Source organism: Crassostrea angulata, chromosome 10, assembly GCF_025612915.1.
Source record: "Crassostrea angulata isolate pt1a10 chromosome 10, ASM2561291v2, whole genome shotgun sequence".
Classification (NCBI taxonomy): Eukaryota; Metazoa; Mollusca; class Bivalvia; order Ostreida; family Ostreidae; genus Magallana; species Magallana angulata.
In genome coordinates, this window is record NC_069120.1 from 2,732,969 (window position 1) to 2,760,729 (window position 27,761).

At 32.8% G+C, this 27,761-nt stretch overlaps 2 protein-coding genes across 6 annotated transcripts; both read right to left on the bottom strand.

Annotated features, from left to right (window-relative positions):
• On the bottom strand, positions 1-5,205 carry LOC128164781 (uncharacterized). The gene is made up of 7 exons (XM_052828771.1): positions 5,080-5,205; positions 3,955-4,067; positions 3,279-3,454; positions 2,832-2,900; positions 2,438-2,551; positions 545-670; positions 1-416 (listed from the first exon to the last, which is right to left on the bottom strand). Exons 1-7 carry the CDS (start codon positions 5,203-5,205, stop codon positions 238-240), a joined length of 903 nt encoding a protein of 300 aa, XP_052684731.1. The 3' UTR covers positions 1-237.
• Positions 3,949-27,591, bottom strand: LOC128167814 (uncharacterized). Of its 5 annotated transcripts, none has more exons than XM_052833737.1 (15): positions 27,551-27,591; positions 27,239-27,347; positions 26,192-26,389; positions 25,729-25,847; positions 25,420-25,600; positions 25,169-25,237; positions 23,664-23,777; positions 23,370-23,495; positions 23,135-23,203; positions 16,644-18,883; positions 15,079-15,187; positions 14,491-14,646; positions 5,263-5,371; positions 4,281-4,481; positions 3,949-4,067 (listed from the first exon to the last, which is right to left on the bottom strand). In XM_052833737.1, exons 2-10 carry the CDS (start codon positions 27,327-27,329, stop codon positions 18,684-18,686), a joined length of 1,167 nt encoding a protein of 388 aa, XP_052689697.1. In that variant the 5' UTR covers positions 27,330-27,347; positions 27,551-27,591; the 3' UTR covers positions 3,949-4,067; positions 4,281-4,481; positions 5,263-5,371; positions 14,491-14,646; positions 15,079-15,187; positions 16,644-18,683. The 5 variants fall into 5 exon arrangements, with proteins under 5 accessions (XP_052689697.1, XP_052689700.1, XP_052689698.1 ...); XM_052833740.1 differs by having other exon boundaries at positions 16,644-18,178; positions 18,779-18,883; positions 27,239-27,573; XM_052833738.1 differs by having other exon boundaries at positions 25,169-25,234; positions 27,239-27,574.
• Positions 27,592-27,761: the final 170 nt, after the last annotated feature.

Below are 27,761 nucleotides of genomic sequence, written 5' to 3' on the forward strand. Positions count from 1 at the left end.
TACGTCATATTGCCGTTTGACTCAACTACCCAAAGTCCAAGCTCTTGTTAAAATGGTTCTAACATGTTTTATCAATAGTTGTTAGGATCAATTTGTGTTGACTTAATGAAAATAACATGTTCAAAGATATTAAATTCACGGCCGCTGACACGAAAATTTGTATTTTACGAAATAATGTTGATGAAACAGTGATGTCGTCATCATGTGGTTAGTGTGTTGTGCTTTGAGTGATAAGGATCATTTGAACTCTTCACATATTGAAAGGAAGAAAGAAAAAGAAGATGAAACAGAAAAATGACTCGTTTTGGAATAGACTGGCATACCTCCAATAGATGATATTGTATTTTCTGGCGGTTTTGATGGCAATGATGGACTTGTTTTCAGTGATGACGTCATCATTTTGTGAGTATTCTTGTCTGTGAGCGATAAAGATCATTTGAAGAAGAAAATCTGGCCCGAAAAGTAACACAAGGAGATAATTTCATTTCTTTTAAAAATAAAAGTTAGTCAAAAAACGCTAAACAGATTTTTAATAGTGTCTCACCGTTCCCCTCCAGACAAATGTAAGGAAGTTTGTCATTACATGGTCGTAGAAGTATTTCATATTCCTGCTCATTAGATAATTTCCTCACACTGACACATGCTGACGTATTCAAATCAAGGACGTGCCCTTAAAGAAACATTCCGTCAGTGGTCAATTAAGAAACAAACAGCAATTTAAACAAGAGGCCCATGGGCCACATCGCTCACCTTAAGAACAATAGGTATAATAAAATCAGCTTAATGGAGTCATAATTAATACAAACTATCTGGACAATGTACAATAATACATGTAAATCCTGTATAAATAAAATCCATTTTCCCCCTGGATATTCTTATGTTTATAATCATTAGTCCCTTTTCTAACAGGATGATTTTGTTGAGTATTGCAGTTCTCAAAAAGATCCTTAACAAGAGCTAATATATGGGATATAAACCTACATCAAACTCTGAACCAAAGAATTGTCCTGGGGCCAAAGTCTTAACAATTATAAAGAATGATCTGGCTGATTAGTTTCTGAGAAGAAGATTTTTAAAGATTTACTCTATATATTCCTATGTTATATTTCAACCCCCCATTGTGGCCCCACCCTACCCCCGGGGGTCATGATTTTCATAACTTTGAATCTACACTACCTGAGGATGCTTCCACACACGTTTCAGCTTTCCTGATCTTATGGTTCATGAGAAGAAGATTTTTAAAGATTTACTCTGTATATTCCTATGTAAAGGTTTGACCCCCAATGTGGCCCCACCCTATCACCGGGGGTCATGATTTTCACAACTTAAAATCTACACTACCAGAGGATGCTTTCACACAAGTGTCAGCTTTCCTGACTGATTAGTTTCTGAGAAGAAGATTTTTAAAGATTTACTCAATATTCCTATGTTAAACTTCAACCCCCCATTGTGGCCCCATCCTACCCCCGTGGGTCATGATTTTCACAACTTTGAATCTACATTACCAGAGGATGCTTCCACACAAGTTTCAGCTTTCCTGGCTGATTTATTTCAGAGAAGAAGATTTTTAAAAATTTACTCTATATATTCATGTGTTAAACTTCGACCCCCCATTGTGGCCCCACCCTACCCCTGGGGGTCATGATTTTCACAAATTTTAAAACTACATTACCTGAGGATGCTTCCACACAAGTGTCAGCTTTCCTGGTCTTATGGTTCATGAGAAGAAGATTTTTTAAAAGTTCTTGAAAATTTTCATAAATTCCTAATTATCTCCCTTTGCAAAAGGGCGTGGTCTTTAATTTTCACAACTTTGAATCCCCTTAGACTAAGGGTGCTTTGTGCCAAGTTTGGTTAAAATTGGCCCAGTGGTTCTTGAGAAGATGTTGAAAATGTGAAAAGTTTACAGACAGTCGGACAGACCGACACACGGACAGACAGACAGACAGACGACAGACAAAATGTGATCAGAAAAGCTCACTTGAGCTTTCAGCTCGGTGAGCTAAAAAGTTCACCAGGAAATGCAATTGGTTGGTCGCGTGATCAAATCCTGTCACAATGATCACAGCACGCGCTAGTCGCTTGGATTATTGTAAACATAAACCTCGGTACTTTTAACAGTTCTGAACGATTTGTGTTTTTCAAACGTAAATGTAAGTAATAAACAGCAATGTTAAAAAGATTATCGGGATATAAAGTAGGTTGATACGTGATCAAATCTACTGAGAAGCCCTTCGGGATTCACAGGATTTGATCACGTGACCAACCAACTTATCTCCCGGTGAACTTTGCTGTTCATTTCTTCATTGTACGTTTTCGCTATTCTATAGGTTTACATAAGGAAGCACATTAGCAAATGTAAAAATTCATATTTAAACACATATTTACGACCTGTCAATTTGAAGATGTTTTGATTGGGTAGTTTCTTAAAACTCACCCTGAGTCCACCGGATGATCCTCCGCCGTATAAAGCGCGTCCACTGTAATTGATTTCCATCATTGGAAGGCAGACCATTAATGATGGCATTTGTCCATGTTCGCTTTGAACTGTCTGATTAAAGTTAATTATATGTTTGTAATCCTTGTCTTTATCGATAACATTCAAATTTTTAATACAACATATTACGATATGTAAACCTAAATTGCCGCAACTGTTTGCACTGGTAAAGGAAAAAGTTAATTCCTACTTATTGAAACCAAGATCGGTTTTAAATTAAGCCTGTTGGAATAGTTATATTTATAAATCTTTTATTTTGAAATTATTTATTACATATAAAATATCTTAGATATACCCCTAATGAATGTTGAAAAGCCACTTTTTTATGACGTACCTGTTCCGTCACAAGGATGCGTGCTGATGTGGGTGGTACTATTCAACAGACATGCGTCTAGTGTATCAGCTGGAAGAATAAACATTAATTAATAAACAGGATCTTTTTCTTCAAATGATTTAAAATAATTTCAATTTCTTCTTTCATTTTACTAGCATTTGTTTGTCAAAATGATATCCTAGATATCTTGTTTTGTTTTTATATACCTTTTTGGTTTCTCTCTTTGAATATATAAATTTTTTAACGTCTGATCACTTAATGCATTGGGAAAAAAAGATTATTTTACATTGCTTTCTAGTTTCTAGATTTCGTTTTTAATCATTGATCATCAACTTTCTTTGAATAGTGCATAACCTTCTTTAAGCATATTCTCATCCAACCATTTAAATGTACTTACTCAGTGAACATACACATATCAATACGAATATAAACATATATTTGTCAAACCATTTATGTTCAGTATGTCGTTAGTGAGTCTGTATATTGCAATCTGGTATAGTTCGCCTTTATATCCTGTTGGTACGTTGGTTCCAACGATGTCACTTTGACCTGATGCATTCAGTCTACAGGATTTATTATTCAATCGTCCTTGTTCAACCTTTGGTAAGCAGTGACAATGAAACCTAAAAATTCAAGTTTAATTATGAGTCTAACCAATTACGCAGTCCATACTTTGGGCATTTGTTGTTGCTTCCAAGACCATACAGCTTTTCTTAACACCAGAATCTCTAAGAACATTAACTTTTAATACATTTGGAATAGACACTAACAATTCACGTGATAATGAATAGTCTGTTTGATTTGAGTAATTAGATTTACCCGCGGAACAATTAATACGACTTACTGATATAACGTAACAAGAATCAACATTACATTAACTGTTTGTATATTTTAAATGCCATTTTTATGTCTATGCTTATATAAGCTTGGTTGCAATGGTTAAAAGTGATTCTTATTGTGAAACTTGATTAAGACCTACTATATTTGTGTGAAATAGTATGAGTATCGTCATTCAAAAAATAATTTTGAAAAGTAAATTATAAATGGCTGACTGATGATAAAATCGCATCTTCACAATAAACTATATGGTTAAAATTTTTATGGTTTATATAATTAAACTCACGTTGACTCCAAAATGGCTTTTACATTGTAAGTAGCAGTCAGCCACAGGGCCAATAACACTATAGCGGTACCTATACGTACGAATCGTCGAAATCGTCTTATAAACGTAACAACCTGAAAAGATAAAAGAAAGGAATACCATTTTTGTGTATTTAGTATCACTGTATTAATTCATCATTAAGTTGTGTAGAGCAAATGATGTTCGTGTTTCTGAAGTTATTGCTCTTTCTCTCTCTCTCTCTCTCTCTCTCTCTCTCTCTCTCTCTCTCTCTCTCTCTCTCAGCAATGCATTACCTAAAAAATCGAAGTTTAAGTTGTAATTAATACCTAGTAATTTTAACCACGGGGTGAAGGTCGCCGTGGCTCCTATCCAATAGAGGTCGCCATGACCATATGTGTTTCGAGAAAGTTGGAGGACTGGGATATTTCGTACTATGACGTCATTTGATGAAGCCCTTTCAGAACCCACCAAGACACAGGACTGCGAAGCTTTCTCCCATGACTTTCTAGTCTGATTAATGTACAGATCTGATGAATAAATATTTTTAGCAGTTACCTTTCAAAAGCAGAGATAAAATTTGAATCCATTTGGTTAACTGCATAATGTTTATTATATAATAAAATTTAATATAGTCTGAAATACAAAAAATTGTCCACATAAGTTATTTACTCAAAATACAGTTTAAAGTTTGATTATTAAAACATGACAACGAACTCCATGTCATTAATGAAACAAGTCAATTCTAACTCATATAATCATGTGCTTTCTGATGTGATTGCTTTTCAGAGTGCTTGACGTAAATGTGACAAAACGATACACAACTCTCAATTCCGTTTTGAACGTTGAATTTCCTTATAACACTTTAATTTTTCTTATGGAAAAATATCTTATAAATTTGCTATGGAATATGTATCTAATTTTAATGCCAACCTATGACAAAAACTAGCATATATATTAGCCGATTTTGGGAATAAATTTTTTAGGAACATTTATCATATCATAAGTACTGATATCTATGATAAACAATATTTTGTCTCATTTTTACATTTGAGAGAGAGAGAATAATATCCGCCCTGTTAACCACATCAATCTTCTTCTAAAATGTGTTACCCTGAGCAGACTTACATGAGATATAGGAATGTGTTTCCAGTTTTTGACTCCATTTCGTGATGTTTTAATGATAAGTTTCAGTTGAGTCACGAATGTCATAGCTTCAACCAGGAAGAGATTTGTCTTTATTTGTGCTGTCATTATTTTGCAAAGTTTAAACAAAGTCTTTAACAACCAAGATTACAAAAGGTAGCCTACCGTGGTTGTTGTAAGTATACGTACGATGATTCTGTGGGTACAGGATAAAGAGCAGTAATGTGGAACATCCAACCAATCTGACGGCCCCCATATGAATAACTATACCAGTCTGTAACAAAAATAAGTGTAGATAAGGAGTAATGAAGTGTAAGGTTCTAGATGGACAACAGACAATAACTACGTTGTCCCACATATTAACACGCTCATCCTCTCAAGTAATATGTGGTTGATACATTCTTTGTATATATATTCGGATATATAGAATATAATAAAACTCCATACACTGTGATTCATTTTTTCAAAGCTAAAATCAATGTATGTAATTGACCAAGTAGTTACCAAGTATTTTTCAGATGTGATTGCTCCTTAGAAAGTTACACGTAAATGTGATTAAACGATGCACGATTAATTACATTATTCAAACCCTGAAACCAGCTCCCCACATCTGTCTTATTCTACTATAGTAATTTTTAAATCTTAATGCAGTGGCAAACAGTATAAAGTTTGTCTCGTCTCATCCTTATTCAATTAAGCAACATTTTTTTTTTAAATCTTGCCATGTTTCAGAGATTAACCTGTTTTACATTCTACTATTTAAAATGATTACGTTCAATTACAAAGATTGAAGAAAAAAGAATATTTTGGAACAAAATATAAATAGTGAACTTCTAGAAAAAAAATGAATATAAAAATAAAATAAACTCACCAGTGAAGATCTTATTGAAGAATTTAAGTAACGGCGTTGTTGAAGTGTTTAACGTATTTATAACAGATAAACTTTGTCTTCAAATCGCATACACATATGCTGTTCTCGGAAGTATTATAAAAAAAAACGCAATAACAACTTATGTAAGTTATAAACACATGTTTGTGGAAATTAATCCGTCGAATACTTGAAGAAATTCTCTCTCTCCTTCTCTCTCTCTCTCTCTCTCTCTCTCTCTCTCTCTCTCTCTCTCTCTCTCTCTCCTATTTAGCATTAGGTTATTTAGCGTAAATTTATAGAGAATGACAATTAATTTCCATTTCGTCTACATCGCTGTTAGATACATTCAACATAATTTTTTTAAATCGTCTTTCACAACATGAGCAATTTATGCCAATTACTTTCATTCATACTGTAGAGTAACTTTGTTTTGATGTAGACATTTCTTTGTACCATATACCCCAGCTTCGTCTTTACCGTGTTTAGATTTATCAAATGGATAATCTTTCTTATTCAGTAAATAAATTTACACAAAATACCAAGGAATAAATGAATTACTAAGTCGTTTTTCCTAAAGTAACAAGCCTTTTATTACAATGATATTTATTAATGGAACTTAGATGATAAAAAGTCTATCAATAATAAATTATACTTATACTAGTTTGGGTTTCACTTATCAAAGAAAACATGATTGGATGCTTTCGCATTCTTTCCAAATTAGATTTATTGATTGAAATATATTAGTTTAGTCAATATAACGAACAGCAATAAAAAATACTCAATTACAATAACTATGAAATAAAATCATTATTTTTGTTTTTTTTCTGTAAATCTAAAGAAAAATTGCGTTCAACTTCAGTCTCACGTTTAGCGTTTTGAAAAATAAGCCTATATTTTTAACCCTTTCTCTATTATGCATGGACCAGATTTTCGAACTCACATGTTCGCACAAAAAAAAACGAGCAGAGTTCTCTCATATCAACATTTGTAATGTCTAAACATTCCTCTCACTTACTAAATATTGGTATGCATCGTAATGCAGCGCATCGTTTAGGGAAATACCGGTAAAAGGATTGTGCATTATAGAAAGAAAACGATTCACAATTAAACAAGTAATGATAAAACATTCAGCGTCCTCAGAGAAAGAAAGGACACAGATGGTAACTTACTTGCATTGGATCTAATCATCGAAGAAAACAAGGTAACACTTATAAATATATATGGGCCTAATATGGACACCCCTAGTTTTTATGAAAATATTAGGGATATTTTTCTAGATTTTGAAAATGATTATTTTATACTATGTGGTGATTTTAATCTAACTCTAAATCCTTCTCTTGATACTTTTAATTACACAGGAGTTAATAACCCAAGGGCTCGTAGTAAAGTTTTAGAAATTATGGAAGATTTGCAACTTATCGATTATTATAGAGTTCTGAATCCAGATAAAAAAGTCTACACTTGGCGGAAGAAAAATCCATTGAAACAAGGCCGTCTTGATGTTTTTCTTATTTCTAATAGTTTGTCAAATTTAGTTGAAAACTGCTCTATTGAACCGGGTTACAGGTCTGATCACTCCATTGTTTTGCTTGAGTTAAAATTTAATAATTTCACCAAAGGACGTGGGCTTTGGAAGTTTAATAATACTCTTTTGTCGGACAAAGAATATGTGGTAAAAGTTAAAGAAATTATTCAGTCAGTCAGTAGCCAATATCTAGACAATGAAGAGAGTTGTAATTTTCAATGTAAAAGTGGTATTGATGAAAGTCTTTTTTTTTAAGGTGTTAATGATGGAAATAAGGGGGGGGGGGGGGCAACTATTTCTTATTCAACATATAGAAAAAAGGTCAGAAACAACACTGAAGAAAAGCTTATACAGGAGATAGAGTATATTGAATCAAATTTTACTGTTGATATTAATACTTTGGATGAAAAAAAAGTGCTTTGGAAAAACTACGCAAGGAAAAGTTACTTGGGCATATGGTTAGGTCTCGTGCCCAATGGTTGGAGGAAGGCGAAAAACCTTCAAAATATTTTTGCAATTTGGAATCTAGGAATTATTTAAACAAAACAATAAAAAAAAATCAAGCTGAGGATATTGGAATCTACATGAACAAGGAGAAATACTAGATTATGTAAAGAAGTACTATGACAAATTATATGCAAGTGTGGATACAAATTTGGTAAAGATTGATTTAGATAATATTATTTCTAATTACAATTCACCTAAGTTAGAAAAGGAGTTGTCAAATGGTTTAGAAGAGGCTTTCTTAGAAAAAGAGGTATTGAATGTCATAAAACATATGAAGAACAACAAACCTCCTGGAAGTGATGGGTACACTGCTGAATTTTTTAAATTTTTTTGGAAAGATATTAAAAATTTTGTTGTACGAGCCATTAATTGTATATTTCTGAAGAAGGAATTCCCCATCTCACAGAGGCTTGGAATTATTTCATGCTTGCCTAAAGGTGATAAACCTAGACAGTTTTTAAAAAACTGGCGACCAATCACTCTTTTGAATGTTTTGTATAAAATTATTTCAGGGTGTGTTAGTTCCAGAATCTGGAAAGTTTTGGATTATTTAATATCTGATACACAGTCTGGATTTATCAAGGGAAGGTACATTGGAGAGAATGCTAGATTTATATTTGTTATATTTGACCTGTTATCTTATAACGAGTTCAAAAACATACCTGGTCTTTTAGTACTTATAGATTTTGAAAAGGCGTTTGATTCTATGTCGTAGTCATTCATATACCAAGTCCTTAAATATTTTGGCTTCGGAGAGAATATTATTCAGTGGATTAAGATTTTTAATACATACTTTCATGCTGCTATTTTACAGTGCGGCCATTTATCACAACAGTTTGTTGTACAAAGGGGTGTAGGCAAGGAGACCCTGTTGCTCCATATTTATTCATCTTGTGTGCAGAAATCCTAGCAATAATGATTAAACAAAACAAAGACATTAAAGGTATATTTATTAACGATAATGAACATAAGATATCACAATATGCAGATGACACTTCACTAGCCATTGATGGTTCACTCAAATCTCTTTTTTGCAGCTCTAGAAACCATAGAATTTTTTTCTAGTTTTACTGGTCTTAAAATAAATACATCTAAGACAAAGATTATTTGGACTGGATCAAAAAAAAATCAGATCAGGTTTATCATCACACAAGATGGAAATTGGATTGGGGGTCAACAACATTTAACGTTTTAGGAATTCAGTTCTGGGTAGATCTTCATAATATTATCGACATGAATTATTATTTACTAATTCCAAAAATTATAGCAATGGTCCAGCAATGGAAACGACGAGTTCTTACTCCCATTGGTAGAATTACTGTTATTAAAAGTTTGCTCATTCCAAAACTAAATCATTTATTCATATCACTACCAAATCCAAAGAAAGAAACAATTTCATACCTTAACAAAACTATTTTTGAATTTTTGTGGAAATCTAAGATTGATAAAGTTAAGAGGTCAGTCATTACTCAGGACTATTCGCCAGGAGGGTTGAAAATGGTTGACATTAACAATTTTATAACATCTCTTAAGTGTTCTTGGATTAAAAGGCTTACAAAAGCACACAAACCTTGGATGGATTTTTTATTTACCATTTATGGAAATGATTTTTTACAGAAATTGTTTGATTTTGGTGATAGTTTTGTAATCGAATGCTTACACAAGGTAAACAATGATTTTTGGAAAGATGTGTTAAATTCATGGTTACGTATTATTACTACCTACAAGAATCACCCAAAGGTAAAAGATAATTTTTTAAATACTCCAGTGTGGTATAACTCGAATATACACATAGCAAATAAATATGTTTTTATTAAAGCCTGGTACAAGACCGGTGTAATGGTTATGCAAGATTTTTATGATGAAAATTGTAATTTTTTAGATATTGAGGAATTTAAATGTAAATACAGTCTAAAGGTTATATGTACAATGCAATATAATAGTGTAAAAACAGTAATTTTTAAGTTTTTCAAAATGTCTAATATTGACAGGACTTCTGTTAAAAGAAATCCTAATCCATGTATACCATTTTTTTCCAAACAGTTATACCCCATGAAAAGTGTACAAAATTATTTATAATGTTTTGAATGAAAATGTAGTTGTTCCAATTGCTGTAACCAAGTGGAAAACAGATCTAACGGATTATAATGTTGAAGATCTTACTGTATGTGACATTTTTAAGATTTGTTTTAATACTACCAAAGATTCTTCTGTACAATGGCTTCAATTTAGAATTTTACACAAAATTCTTCCAGTTGGCTTCTACCTTAAAAAAATTAATGTCAAAACTACTGACAGATGTGGGTTCTGTAAAAGTAATGTTGAAACTATTATGCATGTTTTTATTTCTTGTGAGAAAATACATACCCTGAGGAGTGAACTTAGTTTATACATTTACAGAAAGACCTCTGAAAGAGTCGGATTTAATATGTCTAATATTATACTTGGCCAACTTCCATTGTCGTTTCATAACAAAGTCATTAATTTTATAATTCTTTATATGAAACAATATATATTTTGTTGTCTTATGTCAAATAAGATTCCATGCTTAATTGGTTTCCTTTGTCATTTAAGGTAAGGTTTGCGGTTACAGGGAGATAACCCACATATTTTCATTGTGACGTAACACCGACAACCCTTTATTTCAGCTATGACGTCAAAATTTATGTGACGTCATAATTGATTTCGGGTTCTTTTTATTTCGCGGGGTTTTGAAGTTTCATTGAATAAATAACAAGACACAAGCAATTTATCAATTTTCACGAAAAAACAAAGTCCGCATCATATGGTTTTGAATAGTGTTTTAGAAACATCAGATTACACATATACTAAGATACATTTTTCCTGAAATCGGTGGACTTGGAAAGATTTCAAATAAGATGTTTATGTTTACATAACAGTGGTTAAAAATTAAGACTTTTGTTGCATTTTATTCTATTCTTAAATAGTTCATTAGAAATTTTAAAAAATGAATCATGATATGAAAAGTGACATTATTTTTTAACAATTTAAGCATAAATAACCCCCATAATAGTTACATATAAAATGTATATATTTTCACGAAATTATTTACATTTTATCAACATGAAAATTTGAAATCGTGAACATTGACCTTTTGTAGTTATAAAACGGGACCGGCGAAATCATTTGAATTTCATGAGAAAAAAGACTTTAGTAAAGTGAACAAAATGGGATGTAACTTTGGTACAATTCCTAAAAATTGCAAGCCGCAAACCTTACCTTAAAACTAAAATACAATATTGAAAGATATGCTGCAATACAAACTTGTAAATTACAATATTTTGAAAAATTATAGGATAGTTGGAAAGGTATCTTTGACGCTGACATATAATCTATTTTCATTATGACTATTTTTTCTATTTCTGTTTTGTCACTTAAACTTTCTTTTTTTTCTTTTTTTCTTTTCATGTAGGCAAGCAACCACTAAATAATAATACATTTAGGTGTTTTTTCATAAGTATGGGTGTGTATGTGTGTGTGTGTGTGACTGAATGTCTTTTCTGTAAGTTTGTTCCTTGAAAAAGAAATAAATTATAAAGAAAAAAACCAAACAACATATTCAGCGTTTCTTGATAGAGAAATAATCGAAACAAAATAATTTTAGAATTATCTGCCCTTGGTTTCTTCTACATCTTTTTCGACATATCTGCTTAACAAAATAACACTTTCATTACCGTTGTTTTTCACACGAAATCCGAATATCTGTATTGCAAGAGGTGAGTAGATAAAATGACAAATCAATTCTGGACAGTATCTGTTTTATGACCAGTGAACTGAGAACAGGGGACTGATTCCCCGACTTTCTCCGCTTTTGGAAAGCTCCTGTATTTAAGAAATAACGCATTGATGAACAAGTTTTTCGGTAATATTTTTCTTTGATGCGTCGATCAATGGAAATTTATTAAATTCTTTTGTCATTTCATAAAACATTTTCAAATCATTGAACGGGAAGTGCCATTGATCAAAAATGTATGTAATGTAACTGAAGCTGCGTGTATGAATACAAAACAAAACAAAAAAACAACATCCTAAATGGATGCGATTACAGCTAATGCAGAATTATTGAGCTGCATTTTATGGATTAAACACAACTAGAAAGTTGAAATCTGAACCGGCTGAATTTAAAACGAAAGGGAAATGCATGCGATGGCTTATTACATTATTGACTGTACAACAAAATTAGTTCAAATGGTTTTAATGTGAGTATAGTTCGCCGGAATCGGCAACTCGGCATAACCATGATGCAGGGAGACGCGATCGTGAACAAAAGAAGTTAGTATGTCGACAAAGAATAAAATGTATGTGCGACTTTTGTAAATGTTTTGGTAACTAATTAAAAAATGTTAAAGTACGCGCATTGATAAAATTTTCCAGTCAATTTTTCCTTTCATACGTCAATCATTGGAAAAATTAGTAAATTCATTTTCTTATTCACATAAACTGATAACATGTATTATCAATAGTTGTGGGGATCAATTTTTGTTGACTTAAACACATGTTAAGATATTATATTAATGGCCGCTGACACGAAAATTGATATTTAACGAAATAATATTGATGAAACTACAGTTGCTGCCAACCATTAACAGAAATGGGGTACATTATATGAATAGTACCAGTTTGCGGGGGGGGGGGGGGGGTGTAACAGTTGAAATTGAGACTCCGAGTAAACAATTGTCAACCGACGCGAAGTCTCAGCTGTTATTCTCCCAAACAGGTGCTATTTATTTTTGTATACTTAATGTCTTAATTTTTAAGAAAATTTTACTGTTTTTATATAGAAATGACGTGAATTGTACGGCACACTGTACGTACACAATTTACGCGCATGTAACCATTCTTTGTGTTACCTGTTGCCAAGTGTGTTGCTAACGCTGATGGTAAAAGAACAGTTTACCAACTGTGTCTACACCAATCAGATTTCAATATTTAACATGAAAGTATAAAAAATACTCAATGTCGTATGTTAACAGAAAACATTGTATTTGATGAGTGTACTTGTATTAGATAATATCGTAATACCTGGTCGATCGGATGGCATTAATGAACTTGAAGCAGGTGATGACGTCATCATTTGGTGTGCATTCCGTGCTGTGGTAATTAAGATATGTCAAACATAATATTAAAAGGCAGAGAAGAAAGATGAAGATGAAGGACTCGTGGAGTAACAAATGGAATTACTGCGATACTGTAATGTATTAGGAATTACCGGAAGTCAGAAATAGATTCTTAATATGTTGGGAAGTTTGTTGTTACAAGATCTTGGAACTATTCCATATTCCTGCTTACTATGTAATTCCCTTACACTGACACATGCTGACGTATTCAATTCAATGGCATGCCCTTAAATAAACATTCTATCAGTGTTTAAATACATGTATATTTGAATACACGCCACATATTTGAAGGTTTTTTTTATCTATTTTGTGAAATTGAAACATGTCACTTTAAATATATTTTGAAAGGATTGTTTATTAAAACTCACCCCGAGTCCACCGGATGATCCTCCGTCGTATAAAGTGCGTCCACTGTAATTGATTTCTGACAATGAAGGACAGACCATTAATGATGGCATCTGTCCACGTTTGCTTTGAACTGTCTGATAAAGGTTAATCATGAGCTGTAAATAGGTCTTCTCCTTACATGAATGCAACATATTAAGTTTTGATACAACACATAAAGATATAATTAATTCAACTGTTTGCACTGACAAAGAATGAAGTTAATTCATACACCTAGTAACCAAGATCGATTTTTGATCACGCTTGTTAAATAGGTGCATTTGTAAATACATTATTTGAAATGGTTATTACATATTTAAAAAAAAACTTAGATAAACCCTCAAATGAATGTTGAAAAATCATTTTTTTTATGATGTACCTATTGCGTCACAAGGATGCGTGCTCATGCGGATCGTACTATTCAACAGACACTCGTCTTTTGTGTTACTTGATAAATAAACAAATTGAATGAGACGTTACAAACATTAAAGAAAGGATCTATTTTTGTAGATAATTTTAATCTCTTCTTACGTGTTACTTATGTCTCTTTGTCAAAAAGTATTTTAGATATTTTTTTTGATTTTTTTTTGTTTGGTGTTTCCCTTAGAATATATGTTTTTACATGTACATCTTACTTCAGTAAGGCATCAATAAACCTAATGTTTACGTAAAATTTAGAACAATGAAGTGAAAAAAGAGATTATAAGAAAATATTTTTACACCATTGAAATAGAACGTGCTGTTACAGATTTTGTATATTGCAATCTGGTATAATTCGCCTTTATATCCCATTTGTACGTTGGCTCTAACGATGTCACTTTGACCTGATGCAATCAGTCTACAAACTTTATTATTATATCGTCCTTGTTCCAGGTATGGTAAGCAATGACAGTGTGACTCCTAAAAATTATAGGATCAGTTATGAGTTGTAATAATTGATATTGCCTGAACAATTAATCTATGCATACTTTTGGCATTATTTGTTGCGTCGATGACCGATTTCTTCAGATGAAACAGTCGTTGATCAAATAGTCCGTCGACCAACTGTCGATCATCGTCTGACCATCGGTAGACAAATCTTATGTCTGTCGTCGGCCAGTCGACTTTTAGGTATTTGGATTTTCCTAAAATTTTCTTATATTCAGATTCAGTTGTCTCTAAGAAACCCTCAAATCAGTTTTGAACGTTGAATTACCTTTTTACCCTTTAATTTTTCCTTATAGAAAAAGAGCTTATAAATTGGCTATGGAATATGTAATGGTATCTAAATAAATGTAAACGTATGAAAAAAAAATTAGCATGTTCGCCGATTTTTGGAATAAAGTTATTGGGAGTATTATCCGCCCTATTAATTAACAACCCGATCTATCCTCTTCTAAATTTTGTTATCCTGGGCAGCCTTGCATGAAAAGTAGGGATTTGCTTCCAGTTTTTTACTCAACTGATGTTTCAGTTGAGACATAAAAGTCATAGCTTCAACCAGGAGGAGATTTGTCACTATTCTTTCTAAGTTTAATCATAGTCTTATACAAAGAGCCCATCAAGAGGTAGCCTACCATGTTTGATGTAGGTATAACTATGATGACGCTGTGGGTACAGGATAAAGAGCAGTAATGTCGAACATCCAACCAATCTGACGGCCCCCATATGAATAACTATACCAGTCTGTAACAAAAATAAGTGTAGTTAAGGAGTAATGAAGTGTAGGGTTCTTGATAGACAACAGACAATTACTACGTTGTCCCACATATTAACACGCTCATCCTCTCAAGTAATAAGTGGTTGATACACTCTTTGTATATATATTCGAATATAGGTCAGGGCAGTGAGCAGGGTATAATAAAACTCCATATACTGCGATTCATTTTTTCAAAGCTAAAATCAAAGTATGTAATTGATCAAATAACTACCAAGTACACTATATGAGGAGATAGGTCAGGGCAGTGAGCAGGGTATTATAAAACTCCATATACTGCGATTCATTTTTTCAAAGCTAAAATCAATACCAGTCTGTAACAAAATAAGTAATAAGTGGTTGATACTGTGTAAGTACAGTATATGAGGAGATAGGTCGAGGCAGTCAGCAGGGTATAAATAAACTCTATATACTGTGATTTATATTTCAAACTCAAATCAAGATATTAAATTAATAACATTATTCAAACACTGAAACCAGCTGCCCACATCTCTCTTATTCGGATTTTTGATGCAGTGTTAATCTTTTACAATGTGTGTCTCGTCTCATCCCTATTAGATTAAGCAATCTTTTTTTTAAAATCTTGCCATAATTCAGAAATTTACATGTTTCATATTCCAATGTTTAAGAAGGTTTCGTTCAATTACAATCAAACATTGAATTGAAAAATATTTAGAAAATACTATAAATTATGGACTTCTAGATGAAATGGCTATTAAGAATAAGATAAACTTACCAATGAAGATCCTTTTAAAGTAATGGTGCTGTTGTAGTGTTCAGCGTATAACCTTCGAATTCGCCATGGGATTGCATATTTATACATATGCTATTATAATCAATGTTGCTCGAAAACACAGTCAACATTTGTTTTGTTATATGAAGAAACAAACCAAAACTGAGGAAATTAATTGAAAACAGATCACCGTAATTTTCTCAGCTTAACAAAAAATTCACGAATTCAATTTTGTGCAAAGTTCATTCCCAAAATATCCTCAGCATCAAACGGACCGTAAGAATTAACATACAGATGCTCTACCTGATTTTACTTCACAGTAATTCGCAAATCCTTATATCCGTTATGATAGCAAACCGTCGCATTGCGCGTCCGTTGTTTATTTGCCTTGACTGACTGTCTATTATGACGTCACCTTGTTTTGGAGTTGCGAAGAGTTATTTACGTCATCGTTTACGAATCAACAAATCAGAGGCAATTATTTGAAATAGAGGGAATGTTCTCTAGATATTATTCCTAGCCGGTCAATATCAAAAAAATATTGACCGGTCAATATTTTTCGGACGAGCAAATATTACAATTATTGACTATTCGTCTATATAGAGTTATATAGTGAGAATATACTACTGAATATAACAATATAAATTATGGACTTCTAGATGAAATGGCTATTGAGAATAAGATAAACTTACCAATGAAGATCCTTTTTAAAGCGCTAAGCATAGCTGCAGCGCTTTTTTGTCGCCAGATTTCTTATCTTACTTCCACTTTCGTTTTCGCATTTCCGAAATACCGCCACCTACTGGCGAATGATAAAGAAGTCGTACCCTGGAAAAGTCGTACTCGGGAGAACTCAAAATTATGCAGTAGGGAAAACTTAATATCTTCAAGTTATCCCGCATGCAGATACATTTGTTCTAAAATTTTAAAATCAATCATGATCTTTGTAAACATGCTTTAAGGCAGATTATTATAATTTGTAAATTGGAAACTTTGATTTACAGTCAAATTGATAAAACATTTTATGCTTCAAAAATAGAGAAACACTTACATTAACTGCTTACATTAAAAGCTGTGGTTATGATTTTTTTTAAAGTCATCAGCATTCTGTTTTCACTGTAACACGACAGCATGCAGTAATCATTAAAAAGATTTGTGTATTCTATAACTATGGCATATCCAAATTCTATATTATTTTAATTCTGAGTACGTGAAAATTTTGCAATAACGAACAAACCCCGATTCAAATATGATTCTTAACATGTATTTTCATAACATTCGGTATGATTTAACACCTTCTTCCCGGCTTAGCGCTTTCCAGTACTTTCAGTACTTTGATTAAGTAATGGTGCTGTTGTAGTGTTCAACGTATAACCTTCGAATTCGCCATGGAATCGCATATTTATACATATGCTATTATCGGAAGAAATGTGTAAGTTATAAACACAAAGTAGAAATTGATTCGTTGAATACTAATTTTAGATAAAGGAGAATTTTTCCTCTCCCTCTCTCCCGATCTGTCTATCGATTTATTTATTTATTAAAACATTGTTATGACGTCATCCTTTGTTATTTTTGTACATTCTTTAGCTCGAAAGAACAGAAACAATCCAATAAGTTACCTGTAGCCGTCCAATAAGTTGGAAAAACTGTCCATTATTAAACTAGTGGACAGTTATTCAATACTTATTGGACAGCTACAGGTAAAACTTGAAATAACAACAAGACCAATACAAAAGAAATATTTGTTATTCACGAATGATTAAGGCACAGAATTCAAAATTCAAAATTTAAATTGCACCAGGTGCACACAAAGTGGAATCACATATATCCACGGTTTTTGCTTTCTTTGCATCTCCGTCACATTTAATTTTCTCATCCTTTTCACCATTAATGATCTTGCCCATTTCGACTTTTGTTCTGTTTTTTTTTTTTTTTTGGATAAACTTTTTTGACTAACTTATCAAAATCTTCTTGATTAAGCTGTGGAAACCTCTCAGTGTTTTCTTTTTCCTCCTATGTCTTGGCTGGCCTTAACTAGCTCCTCATCAGAAATATCCGGAAAAAAAACGTCTACTCTGAGGTCAAAATTTGGTTGTTTTTCTTTTTTTCTTTCTCTAAATCCAAAATATCACTAAGAATGCCATCTGTGTTCAGTTCTTCTTCATCAACTTCTCTGAACTTATTTTGTCTTTAAAAAACACTCTCTCCATCTTACGAGGACATCCTTATAACAGGACAATTAACAAGGAAGTGATATTCGAATCGCACGCTTTTTATACTCGTGTTAAAGAACTCACCTGTAACTGTCTACTAAGTTAATAATTGAATGAATTCTATTAACTTTATTGAAAAAAAACATTTACCTGAGAGAGTCCAATAAGAAGACAATGACAAATTCAATACAATGGATGTTTACTTCATTGTCATTTGCAAGAGAGAAACTTTTCTAAGGGAGTACATTCTAAACACAATAGAGTAAATTTTTTAACCTGGGACAGTCCAATAAGACGACAATGAAATAAATGTTTTAAGTAGGTTACAAGCCTCAAACTTTCCATTCAATGAGAAAAAGGAACTATTATCGGGCCTAACGGCCCTCCAATAGTTCTTTCTCCTTACAGAATGGACAGTTTGAGGCATGTAACCTTTACTTATCCGTGATCCGTTGAAAAAAAATTAATGTTTCCTGTTCTTTTATTATAGGATTTTCAATAATGTAAAGGGTTCAGCTATTTAGCATTAACCGTAATCAGGCGTGAATTTATTAGAGAATAAAAAATGATCAATTTCAACAACTTTTGTGGACAATGCACTCGCTTCTTACCGTTGCGACCCAAATGCGAACCTCGTGAATGAAAATATGTGATACGTGGGTTTTCTCCAGGAACTCCAGGAGCTTCCTCCCTAAATGATCCCCTCGCGCTAACATCTGTGAAAACGAGAGAACCTGTTTATCAATCGTTGTAAATTAAGTTTAGTTTAACGGGGTTTTTTTTCATTTAACAATCATCGCTGATAGATACATTCAACATATTCTTCAACAGACAAATAATTGTCTTTCACGAAATATGCGGGGTTTTTTATGCCAAGAAGGTTTTTTTCACACTGCAGGGCAACTTTGTTCTGATTTAAACATTTTTTACTAGAGTATCTTAGGTTCGTCTTAACCTTGTTTTAATTATTCCATATTGGTTATCTTTTTTTTAGGAAAAATTATGAACTGTTAAAAAAATGTTTTTAAATATATGATCAGAAGTCTGATATTTTCTCCCTGGGGATCAACAACTAATATTCAAGTTAAACTAACTGACAATAAATGGTTAAAATTTTGATGTATAATCTCCAACCTCATCAAACCTGGTTCTAAAGATCAAGTCTCTTCTTAAAACTTGTACATAAGAGGCATTCCTGTGCATTGTGGGATGGGATCTCATCCGTTAAATTATATTTAAACTATCTTTTACTAAAAATGGTTTTTTAGGGGCAAATTCTTCATGCGGGTATTAATGTTAAATGACAGCTTCTAGTAAGAATTTGTGAAGGATCAATTTTCGAGATAGTTATAGATAGACCTCCCCCACAAATATCCATCCTCAACAAAATGAAATTTAGAAAGAGGTATCTTTGTTACGGAAGCTGAAAACAGACGCATCCACGAACTTCACCCCCCCTCTCCACGAATAAACAAAACCCTCACAATTCACAAAAATTGGCTCCCACGAATTAAAATGCTTCAACGGTAAATCACTTAATGCTAGGAATGGTTTTTTTCTTTTTTAAAATATATATGATTCGATGCTTTTGCATTTTGCCCAATAAGACTTACCAATTGCAATTGATTTATTTAGTCGATACAACAGCAATAAAACTAACCAATTACAGTAAGATGATATGAATTATTAAAATTAGGAAATAAATTGACAATTTTTGTTCGCGTTAATATAAAGAAAAATGGTGTTCAAATTCGGTCTCACGTAATTAAGGCGTTTTGAAAAATTATCCTGTTTAATTATCTTGTTTATACTCCCTTTCTCTATTCAGCGGAGACAAGATTTTCAAATTGATCAATTAAACTCAAACAAACTCAGCAGAATTTTTTCATATAATACTCTCTCTCTCTCTCTCTCTCTCTCTCTCTCTCTCTCTCTCTCTCTCTCTCTCTCTCTTAATTTCGCGGACCAATTCAACAATGAAATCCACGAAAATTGGTATTTGACAAAATAATATTGATGAAACTACAGTAGATGCCAACCATTTACTGTAGTGGGGTTCAAAAAATAATTTATATGTTAACAGATAGGTTTGGATTCGACCCGTGTACTTTTATATGTACTTTTATCAGACACTATCATAATACCTGGACGATCTGATGGCATTAATGGACTTGTTGGTGGTAATGACGTCTTCATCTGGTGACCTTTTTGTGCTGTTGGGATAGAGATATGTCAAACTGTTATAATATTGAAAGACAGAGTAGAAAAGGATGAAGATTAAGGACTCTTAGAGGAGCAAATTCACATACTGCGATACTATAATGTGTTAAGAATCAACAGAAGTTAGCGAAAAGACTTTAGAAAAATATTATAAACTGTTAAAAAAATGTTTTTGTAAAAAAAACTTGCACTTTGCACAATTGACAAATGATCTATTAATATATGATCAGAAGTCTGATTTTCTCCCTGGGGATCAACAACTAATATTCAAGTTAAACTAACTGACAATAAATGGTTAAAATTGAATGTATAATCTCCAACCTCATCAAACCTGGTTCTTAAGATCAAGTCTCTTCTTACAACTTGTACATAAGAGGCAATCGTTTGCATTGTGGGATGGGATCTCATCCATTAAATTATATTTTAACTATCTTTTACCAAAAATGGTTTATTTTAGGGGCAAATTCTTCGTGCGGGTATAACTGTCAAAGGACAGCTTCTAGTAAGAATTTGTGAAGGATCAATTTTCGAGATATTTATAGGTAGACCTCCCCCACAAATTTCCATCCTCAACAAAAAGAAATTTAGAAAGAGGTATCTTTGTTACAGAAGCTGAAAACGGACGCATCCACGAACTTCAGCCCCCCCCCCCCCCTCCCCATGAATAAACAAAACCCTCACAATTCACAAAAATTCGCTCCCACAAATTAAAAAGATTCAACGGTAAATCACTTAATGCTAGGAATGGTTTTCCTTATTAAAAATATATATGATTCGCTGCTTTTGCATTTTGCCCAATAAGACTTACCAATTGCAATAGATTTGTTTAGCTGATACAACAGCAATAAAACTAACCAATTACAATAAGATGATATGAATTTTTAAAATTAGGAAATAAATTGAAAATTTTTGTTCGCGGTAATATAAAAAAAAGGTGTTCAAATTCGGTCTCACGTAAGGCGTTTTGAAAAATTATCCTGTTTAATTATCTTGTTTATACTCCCTTTCTCTATTCAGCGGCGACAAGATTTTCAAATTGATCAATTAAACTCAAACAAACTCATCAGAATTTTTTCATATAAAACTCTCTCTCTCTCTCTCTCTCTCTCTCTCTCTCTCTCTCTCTCTTAATTTCGCGGACCAATTCAACAGTGAAATATTCGAAAATTGGTATTTGACAAAATAATATTGATGAAACTACAGTAGATGCCAACCATTTACTGTAGTGGGGTTCAAAAAATAATTTATATGTTAACAGATAGGTTTGGATTCGACCCGTGTACTTTTATATGTACTTTTATCAGACACTATCATAATACCTGGACGATCTGATGGCATTAATGGACTTCTTGGTGGTAATGACGTCATCATCTGGTGACCTTTTTGTGCTGTTGGGATAGAGATATGTCAAACTGTTATAATATTGAAAGACAGAGTAGAAAAGGATGAAGATTAAGGACTCTTAGAGGAGCAAATTCAAATACTGCGATACTATAATATGTTAAGAATCAACAGAAGTTAGCAAAAAGACTTTAGAAAAATATCATAAACTGTTAAAAAAATGTTTTTGTAAAAAAAACTTGCACTTTGCACAATTGACAAATGATCTATTAATATATGATCAGAAGTCTGATTTTCTCCCTGGGGATCAACAACTAATATTCAAGTTAAACTAACTGACAATAAATGGTTAAAATTGAATGTATAATCTCCAACCTCATCAAACCTGGTTCTTAAGATCAAGTCTCTTCTTACAACTTGTACATAAGAGGCATTCGTTTGCATTGTGGGATGGGATCTCATCCATTAAATTATATTTTAACTATCTTTTACCAAAAATGGTTTATTTTAGGGGCAAATTCTTCGTGCGGGTATTACTGTCAAATGACAGCTTCTAGTAAGAATTTGTGAAGGATCAATTTTTCGAGATATTTATAGGTAGACCTCCCCCACAAATTTCCATCCTCAACAAAAAGAAATTTTGAAAGAGGTATCTTTGTTACGGAAGCTGAAAACGGACGCATCCACGACCTTCAGCCCCCCCCCCCCCCCCCCACTCCCCATGAATAAACAAAACCCTCACAATTCACAAAAATTCGCTCGCACAAATTAAAAAGATTCAACGGTAAATCACTTAATGCTAGGAATGGTTTTCCTTATTAAAAATATATATGATTCGATGCTTTTGCATTTTGCCCAATAAGACTTACCAATTGCAATAGATTTGTTTAGTCGATACAACAGCAATAAAACTAACCAATTACAATAAGATGATATGAATTATTAAAATTAGGAAATAAATTGAAAATTTTTGTTCGCGGTAATATAAAAAAAAGGTGTTCAAATTCGGTCTCACGTAAGGCGTTTTGAAAAATTATCCTGTTTAATTATCTTGTTTATACTCCCTTTCTCTATTCAGCGGCGACAAGATTTTCAAATTGATCAATTAAACTCAAACAAACTCATCAGAATTTTTTCATATAAAACTCTCTCTCTCTCTCTCTCTCTCTCTCTCTCTCTCTCTCTCTCTCTCTCTCTCTCTCTCTCTCTCTCTCTTAATTTCGCGGACCAATTCAACAGTGAAATATTCGAAAATTGGTATTTGACAAAATAATATTGATGAAACTACAGTAGATGCCAACCATTTACTGAAGTGGGGTTCAAAAAATAATTTATATGTTAACAGATAGGTTTGGATTCGACCCATGTACTTTTATATGTACTTTTATCAGACACTATCATAATACCTGGACGATCTGATGGCATTAATGGACTTGTTGGTGGTAATGACGTCATCATCTGGTGACCTTTTTGTGCTGTTGGGATAAAGATATGTCAAACTGTTATAATATTGAAAGACAGAGTAGAAAAGGATGAAGATTAAGGACTTTCAGAGGAGCAAATTCACATACTGCGATACTATAATGTGTTTAGAATTAACAGAATATTAGCAAAAAAGATTCACAATATTCAAAGCCTTACCGTCTCTCTTCTGGCAGATTGAGGGTAGTTCGTCATTACATGGTCTTAGAACTATTTCATATTCCTGCTCATTAGCTTGTTTCCTCACACTGACACATGCTGATGTATTTGAACCAAGTACATTTCCTTGAATAAACATTACAAAAGTGTTAATTTGTATTCAGGCAGAATTTTATATATCAAGTATAGTTGAATATCTTAACAAAATATTTTACAGGGGTACAATAAATTTAAAGTCGTTTATAATCGTAAACTAAAAGACATTTCGGTGGAGCATGATTAAGTAGCACTTACCACGAGTCCACCGGATGATACGCCGACGTACGTAGCGGGTCCACTGTAACTGACCTCCATCTTTCAAAGGCAGACCATCAATCACGGCATCCGTCCATTTTTTGTTTGAACTGTCTGTGAAAGGTGACAAATAAGTTGTAGATAATAAACGTTTCTACATACCATTTTTGTGTAAGACATATCTCCATAAACGATTTGAAATGATAACAAATTTAAGCATCAATTTTTCTAATCTCTACTTATTGTTACGATGTGCATGGATGATTTTAAAAACAAATGTTTAACCAAATTGTGTCTGGTAAAGGAATACATATGAAATTATCAAATCATCTTTCAAGTCGGTTAACATGAAAAATCATCCCGCAAGTAAAATAACATCGTTATGCTTAATAGAAAAAAGTCACGTGTAACTATAAACACCATAAATCGCATTTCATAACAATGTATGAATGTTACGTTAATGTCTACAACTGGCAATCACAGATTTGTTCAGGTAAGATTATATTTTTGTTTTTTTACTCTAAAATTGTAGTATGCATAATTTTAATGCAAAGAAAATCAGGGGATGATTTCATTTAATTTATTACGCAGTGTACTAAAACATTCCCTTGTTTGTCAATATATTTATTACAAAGAACTAATCCAGTAAATGATTTAGAACCGTTATAACAAGAGCTTGGACTTTCGGTGGGATGTTTTTATCTAGTTGGCTCATCAAGACAAGCTGTCAAACATTGACCTTCTTTCTTCTTATTCGCTAAGAGAACCTCATCAATATTCATAGACTGTCAAAACCGCTGCTCTGCTGTGTACAACTAACGCTGGTTAGGCTTTTTTCAGTTCAGTTCATTTATTCGCCCAAAACCATTTCAAACATATGGTACATGAGGACAAAAATAACATTAAAATATACATTATAAATTGAAATATACATCTCTGGATAAATCGGACAAGTGTCATTGCGTTCCATGTATGCATATCTATTAGCCATTGGCTGGACAGTTAACCATTAACAGACCCCGCCTTTATCAAATCGGAGTCTCTTCATAAAGTCCAAGCTCTTGTTAAAACGGTTCTAATTTTTGTTATTAGATATGTCATTTGATTACTCAACTCAAAAATCAGTAAAACGCTTGCTTCATTAATCAGTACAATCGCTCAATTTATTAGATAGAGATAATTTGTCATTTTTTGTTCAAAAAGAGGCACGTATCAAACTATTTCAGCACTTTGTACTCTCAATACTTTGATTCATTATGAGCAGCGCTTTCGCGAAGCTTCCAGGTTTCGGTTCCATGCAATAAAGTGTTAAGCGTATGTACGCGAACCGCTTAAAAATTGGGTAAATTCATAGACCCACAGGGAGGAGACAAGCTCTACATATATAAATACATCCATGTTTATGAATAAATTAGATAAAAAAATATGCAACTTTAAACTTCATACGATAAGTTGAAAATGATCGTTCTACATAAATGTCATAAAATGACGTTTTTATGGCGTACCTGCTGCATCACAAGGATACATGAATAAGTGTGTAAAATTCCCCAAAAGACACTCGTCAAGTGTTTCTGCTGTGAAAGAAACCGTACAAACATTTAATAATAAAAGAAAGAGATGTATTTTCCCTCCAAAATATTTATTTGATCTTTACGTGTTGATTGTTTAGTCCAAACTTTGCTTTTGTTGAATTAAGTTAGATTTAATAACCAATATCTATTTAAAAAAAGAATGTGTACACAATGTTTATATTAACCTGCTATATCGAAGGCGCTGTTTTGAATTTCGTATATTGCAATCTGGTAAACATGGAAAACAGATTCCAAGGTTTTGGTTCCAACAACATCATTACGAAAGTTAGCAGGTGCAATTACTCTACATGTTTTATTTATCAACCGTCCTTGTTCCAGATTTGATAAACAGTAGCAATGTGTTTCCTGTAAAATACAAAATAAAACTTAAAAGCTTCATAAAAGATATCTTGCCAATCAAATCTCATCGTTTCATATGTATGAAATGTCATCTTTTCATACTCGAAAGAAAGTTAGCTGTTAAAAGTACTCACGTTGACTCCGAAATGGCTCTTACACTGTATGTAACAATCAGCTAAAGGGCCAATGACGGTGGAATGACTTGTCAACGTTTGTTCACGAATCGATGAATTCGGCCAATAAATGTAGCATCCTAAAAATTCAAAGAAAGGAACGTCATTTTGTATAGGTGTCGGAAATTTTCGCAAAGTTAGACAGAAAACATAATGATAACCTTTTATTTTATTTTATTATTTTTTGGTCATGATTTTCTGATAAGTTTAGCCCCCCTCCCCTTTCCTCACTTTCGATTTGCTTCCGACGCCACGTACTGTTTTGTGTAATACTTTTATCCCTTTTATAGCTATCACACCTTTATTGTCATCCACAAGACTAGTGTTCATAATGTTCATCACGTCTCTCTCTCTCTCTCTCTCTCTCTCTCTCTCTCTCTCTCTCTCTCTCTCTCTCTCTCTCTCTCTCTTCCATTGCCATTACCCAAGAATTTAAACCACGGAGTGAATGTTGCCGTGGCTCCTATCCAATGAAGGTACATAGGCCTATAACGATTTGTGGGTTGGAGGACTGGGATATCCTGAACTATGACGTCATAAGATGAAGCTCTATCAGATCCCACCAAGATACAGGACTGAGAAGCGTCATCCCACTTTTTTTCGGTCTGTTCTATGTACAGATCTAACGAAAGAAATATTTCAAATCATTACTTTATACGCAAGACTTAAACTTGAATCCTAGGAGTAACTAGTTTACAGCAAGATGCCCCGTTTAATTATCTTCATGTGCCTCATGTGAATTTCATGTAAAAGATTTTTACACACACATGCGCTCGCGAGAGTTAGATTTGTTCATGATACATTTTTATTTTTTCTCAAAAACCTTCTTAATATCTATTTGGCAGAAAATCGGGTAATGTAAATTTAAGTTTGTTAATCATGATCCCCCGGTACGGTTAGGTCTCATTGAGGAGGAGTCATATTTTTACATATATAAATAAAAAAAAATTAAAAATCTTCTCCTCAAAAACCGTTTGTCTATAAAGACCGAAATTTGAGTGAAATCGTTAGGTAGGGAAGATTCAAGTTTGTGCAAACCGTGTTATAAAAAAAAATTGAACGTCATAGATTTCCAATGCAAACATATGACGAAATATACGGTTTAATATAAACAATTGTTTAAGATCATTTTGAGAATTAAAATGTTCAGTAAGTGATATGACTACAAACTAATTCTTTTACAAAAGGAAGTCATTGCTTAACATAATAACTAAAGAATCTTGAAAATCTTTTTATATGGATCTACTTAGTATTCTAATACATTGTCCAGATATTTTGTATACGATTCCATACAAAGCTGATTTTGTTATTGCTCAGATTAGCCATGTGGTCCCTGGGCCTTGGGCCTCTTGTTTAACTTATCTGAAATTTCAGTTTAGTCACAATATTCATATTTTTTTTTCAGGAGAAAGGTTGAAAAAAATCTTATACAAACAAGATTGTGTAAAGAGCCCATCAAGAGGTAGCCTACCATGTTTGATGTAGGTATAACTATGATGACGCTGTGGGTACAGGATAAAGAGCAGTAATGTCGAACATCCAACCAATCTGACGGACTCCATAGCAAAAACTATACCAGCCTGTAACAAAATGAACTGAGTAGTTCAGGAGTAATGAAGAGTGGGATTTGATAGCCAATTGACAATAATTAACATTTATATAGCGCATTATCTTTTATAAAACCCTTAAGCGCTTTACAGAGTAAGTCAAAATTACATAATAAAACAATACTAGTTTACATTACACCGCTGAAACAAAACACAATAAAATAATGAAAATTAACTTAGATCAGGACTCCAATGTATGAATACAATATGTGCCGTCTCCATTCAATTTATTATTGTTTTTGTTTTAACTTTAAAAGGGATAAAAGAGTAGTATTGAACACATCCTAATATAGAACGAGTACTTGAAAATAGCGGAACTTCCACTGACGCCAAAAACCAATTACTAGGGACCAATTAGACAGAGGGGAAACAAAATACGGAGCACAG